This window comes from Camelina sativa, chromosome 13, assembly GCF_000633955.1.
Source record: "Camelina sativa cultivar DH55 chromosome 13, Cs, whole genome shotgun sequence".
Classification (NCBI taxonomy): domain Eukaryota; kingdom Viridiplantae; phylum Streptophyta; class Magnoliopsida; order Brassicales; family Brassicaceae; genus Camelina; species Camelina sativa.
The window spans coordinates 21,014,376-21,018,461 of record NC_025697.1 but is presented as its reverse complement, the minus strand read 5'-3'; the positions used below and the strand labels follow the sequence as shown (position 1 = coordinate 21,018,461).

The window sequence follows — 4,086 nt, the reverse complement described above, 5'->3', positions numbered from 1 at the left end:
CAACTCAAAAGATTTAAATAGCCTAATTAAAATATTAAATTAATAAATTAGATTATTTTCAGAAATTTTATTTTAGAATCTGATTATTACTAACATAAATATTAAATTACTCTTAAATCAATAAATATATTTTGTTATAGTTCCATAAGAAACATGCAAAATTTTTATGATTATACGATAAAACATAAAAAAAATATGAATTTGAGTTTTAAACCACACAAAAGACATGTTTTAATAAATACTAACATTTTGTTAATACTCTTTTTACGTTCAAAAATTTTACAAGTGAGACATAACTTTTACACGAAAGAAACGCAGATTTGAATAAAACAAAACAAAGAAAAACTTTAGTTACAAATTATGTTTTACATAAACAGATATTGGTTCTTAGATAATAATTTATCTTATAATTATTTTATTTAAATCAATCTATCTCGCACGTAATGCGGACTATTACCTAGTTATCTTCAATAGTAACATCAAAATATGAGATGAATAAATCCCTCTAGTACCTTAACATAATCCTACGGTTCATTTAACACCATCGTTGCGAACCTTCAGGCTGAGTCAGAGTGTTCTATCTTGTGTTGTGTCCCAACTTTTTCTACGTAACAAACAAAAAAAAACAATAAATTTGAATATTTTAAAGACCATTGTCCATTGTCTTAAAAATACCAAACGTACTACAGTGTTCGGACTTGAGATTCTTCTCTCCATTAAAAATCCAATTTTGAGTTCCTCAAAACATCTCATCTTCTTCAATCAACCCAGAAGGGTTTCTGAAAAAACTCACAATCAGATTAAAATGGGTTGCTTCATCAGTAAAGACCCAAAAAAACCATCGAAGAAGACGATACTCGAGAAACCATTCATGGACATTAGAAAGCTTTACATCCTCGGGGAGAAATTGGGTGAAGGCCAATTCGGTATAACTCGAAAATGCGTTGAGAGATCCACTGACACGACTTACGCCTGCAAAACCATACTCAAGAAGAACCTAAAGAAGGAAGAAGACGAACAAGCCGTGAAGAGAGAGATTCGTATCATGAAGCATTTGTCTGGTCAACCAAACATCGTCGAGTTCAAATGCGCTTACGAGGATAAAAATGCTGTACATATCGTTATGGAGTTTTGTGGTGGTGGTGAGTTGTTTAAAAAGATCGAAGCTTTGTCTGATGCTGGCAAGTTTTACTCTGAGAAAGATGCTGTTGAGATCATTAGGCCTATTGTGAATGTTGTTAAGAATTGCCATTTCATGGGTGTGATGCATCGTGATTTAAAGCCTGAGAATTTCTTGCTTTCGAGTAATGGTGAGGATGCTGTGCTCAAAGCTATTGACTTTGGCTGCTCTGTCTTTATCGAAGAAGGTGAGCTCCGAGATATATTCCTTTCTTTGAGTGTGTGTTTGATAGGTTTTAGATCCGATTATGTTAGTTTGTGCCTGTTTGCTTTAGTCATGTGCAAAATGTGGTGACTTTTGTTCCTTTGTATAGAGATTGGGACTCATAAACTTAGTTTAGAGGTTGTTCTTTAGTATTATAGAATTGGGTTTATGTTTTATCAAAACTAAGGCTAGAGGTTGATCTTTGAGGTTAGAGATTCTTTGAGTGTGTTCTGTCTTTAACGAGTATGTTAGTTTGTGTCTATTTGCTTTTAGGCCTTTAGTCATGTGCAAAATTTAGTGACTTTTGTTCCTATGCATAGAGAGATTGGGACTCAAAACTGAGGCTAGAAGTTGTCTTTGATATAATTATCTTAGGAGTTTGATAGTTTTGGATTATGTTACTGTTTTGTGTCTATGATATTTGTCTTTCACAAGTCTCTTTAGTATCAGAATCTGCGTTTGGTTGCTTCTGTCATGAAAAAATTTGGTTACTTTTGTTTGAATGGATAGAGATTCGGATTTGATGACTCATTGTCTTTTATTTAACAGATTGTTTTCAGGGTAGTCCATATTAGTTAGTTTGGTTGTTTTTTTTTTCATATGGTTGATTTGATGCATTTGTTTCTAAAACCAACAAAAACAGGAGAAGTATACCAGAATCGTGTTGGGAGTGCTTACTACGTTGCTCCTGAAGTATTAAAGGGAAAATATGGGAAAGAAGCTGACATTTGGAGTGCAGGGATTATTCTGTACATCCTGCTCTGTGGCAAACCTCCCTATGAGGCCGGTAAGAACTTAAAGCTACAGGATTTGTTTCTTTCTTAGTGTTTGATCTGTAATTTATAGGTTTATATATGTTGTGTATACATCTTAGAAACTGAGGAAGAGCTGCTCAAAGAGGTATTGAGAGACCAGATTGATTATAAGAGCAAACCATGGCCTTCAATATCTGTGAAGGCACAGCATCTTGTCAAAAAGATGCTTACGAAAAACCCCAAGGAGCGATTCTCTGCTGCAGATGTTCTTGGTAAGTTCCTTTATTTCTCTTTTCTAGATAGTTCTAAAGCCAACACAAATGTTCTATCTAAAGCAATCAAATTGGAAAGCAGATGAATCCATGGTTGTTTTGTGTTTATTGGGTGGGATTTAGGTGAGTTCCATAAGAAGCTTCAGGACTCCAGAATTGTGCTCACTATGTTTCCCCAAAAGACATTCCATTGTTTAGGCGTTAGAAGGACACTATGTGAATCTTGAAGTCTTCGTTGTGATCTGTCTATAATGCTTTACTACTATCCTTGTTTTTTGAATATAGAACATCCATGGATGAAAGACGGAGAAGCTTCAGATAAGCCTATTGATGGTGTTGTTTTATCCCGTTTGAAGGAGTTTCGACATATGAACAAGTTTAAGAAGGTAGCTCTAAAGGTAAAGAGTGTCCCGGTTCTTTCTAATTAATGTTACATCTCATATCCTTGCAAATGATCTTTCTTCCTATAATTGTGTATGAAGCATCAATTATGATTTGCAGGTTAGTGCAGCAAATCTATCAGAAGAGGAAATCAAAGGACTTAAGACACTGTTCACCAACATAGATACCGATAAAAGTGGTACAATTACTCTTCAAGAACTCAAAACAGGTCTGACCAGACTTGGATCTAAACTCACTAAATCCGAAGTGGAGGAACTCATGAAAGCCGTGAGTTATCATCATGTCTTTTAACTCTATATTATATCATCATGCCTCTTTTATCCAAAAGAAAGAGAAAATCATTTCAGGCTGATGTGGATGGTAATGGAACAATCGACATAGACGAGTTTATCTCTGCAACGATGCATAGATATAAACTGGATAGAGATGATCATTTGTACAAATTATTTCAACACTTTGACAAAGACAACGACGGGTAAGTTTCTTTCCGCTTTTGCTTATCAGATGCCAATAGAAACAAGAATCTATGTAGAAACAGATCGAACAATAAAGTTTAAACTAAAATGTGAAATGGTTTGTCTAAACAAAAGGCACATAACGAAGGAAGAGTTGGAGATGGCGATGAAGGAGTATGGTGTAAAAGATGAAGGAAGTATCAAAGAAATCATAACCGAAGTCGATACCGATAATGTAAGTTTGTCCAATCCAATCCAATACATCAAACATAAAACATTAGACCTGTTTTTTGTGTTTTGTAACCTTGTAACTGATGAACATGCAACTCTGTGTTACTTACAGGATGGAAGAATAAACTTTGATGAGTTCCGCACAATGATGAGAAGTGACAGCAGCCTGCTGCCACAAGGGGAACTTCTTCCCGTCAATTGAATCATATATGTATGCTATGCTCTTATTAGTTCTTAAATAACTTACTTTCTTGTATAATCCACTTAAAAGGAGTCATTCTTTTCGTATTTGTGTTATATCATAAACTGTCAAGTATTTGCGTTAACAAAACTCTCTTTCCCTTCTCATCTTCAGTAACCTCTCTCTAATTAAAAGAGCCAAATTACACAGCAAAGCGTACATCAAATAAATTGCTAGAGCATCTCCAATGGGAAAGATAACAAATGATGCTTAAGTGGGGTTAGAAATATTTTAATATTAATTTTTTAAAATTGTTTGGTTAAAATTTTTTTAAAGAAAAAGTAAAATTATATGCCTCAAGTGGTAGATCATAATTTTAGATCCTTAAACTTAAAAAAAAATTATT

The 4,086-nt window shown here is 34.0% G+C and overlaps 1 protein-coding gene across 1 annotated transcript; it reads left to right on the top strand.

Annotated features, from left to right (window-relative positions):
* On the top strand, positions 666-3,796 carry LOC104737316 (calcium-dependent protein kinase 31-like). The gene is made up of 8 exons (XM_010457458.2): positions 666-1,367; positions 2,028-2,171; positions 2,259-2,411; positions 2,697-2,809; positions 2,913-3,080; positions 3,161-3,288; positions 3,404-3,503; positions 3,612-3,796. The coding sequence occupies exons 1-8, from the start codon at positions 806-808 to the stop codon at positions 3,699-3,701; spliced, it is 1,458 nt and encodes a 485-aa protein (XP_010455760.1). The 5' UTR covers positions 666-805; the 3' UTR covers positions 3,702-3,796.

Bases quoted from the DNA above. Each gene is read 5' to 3' on its own strand.
- LOC104737316 (XM_010457458.2), top strand. From the start codon at position 806: ATGGGTTGCTTCATCAGTAAAGACCCAAAAAAACCATCGAAGAAGACG. The intron at 2,810-2,912 runs GTAAAGAGTGTC...TATGATTTGCAG, and splicing joins TTAAGAAGGTAGCTCTAAAG to GTTAGTGCAGCAAATCTATC. The intron at 3,504-3,611 runs GTAAGTTTGTCC...TGTTACTTACAG, and splicing joins CCGAAGTCGATACCGATAAT to GATGGAAGAATAAACTTTGA.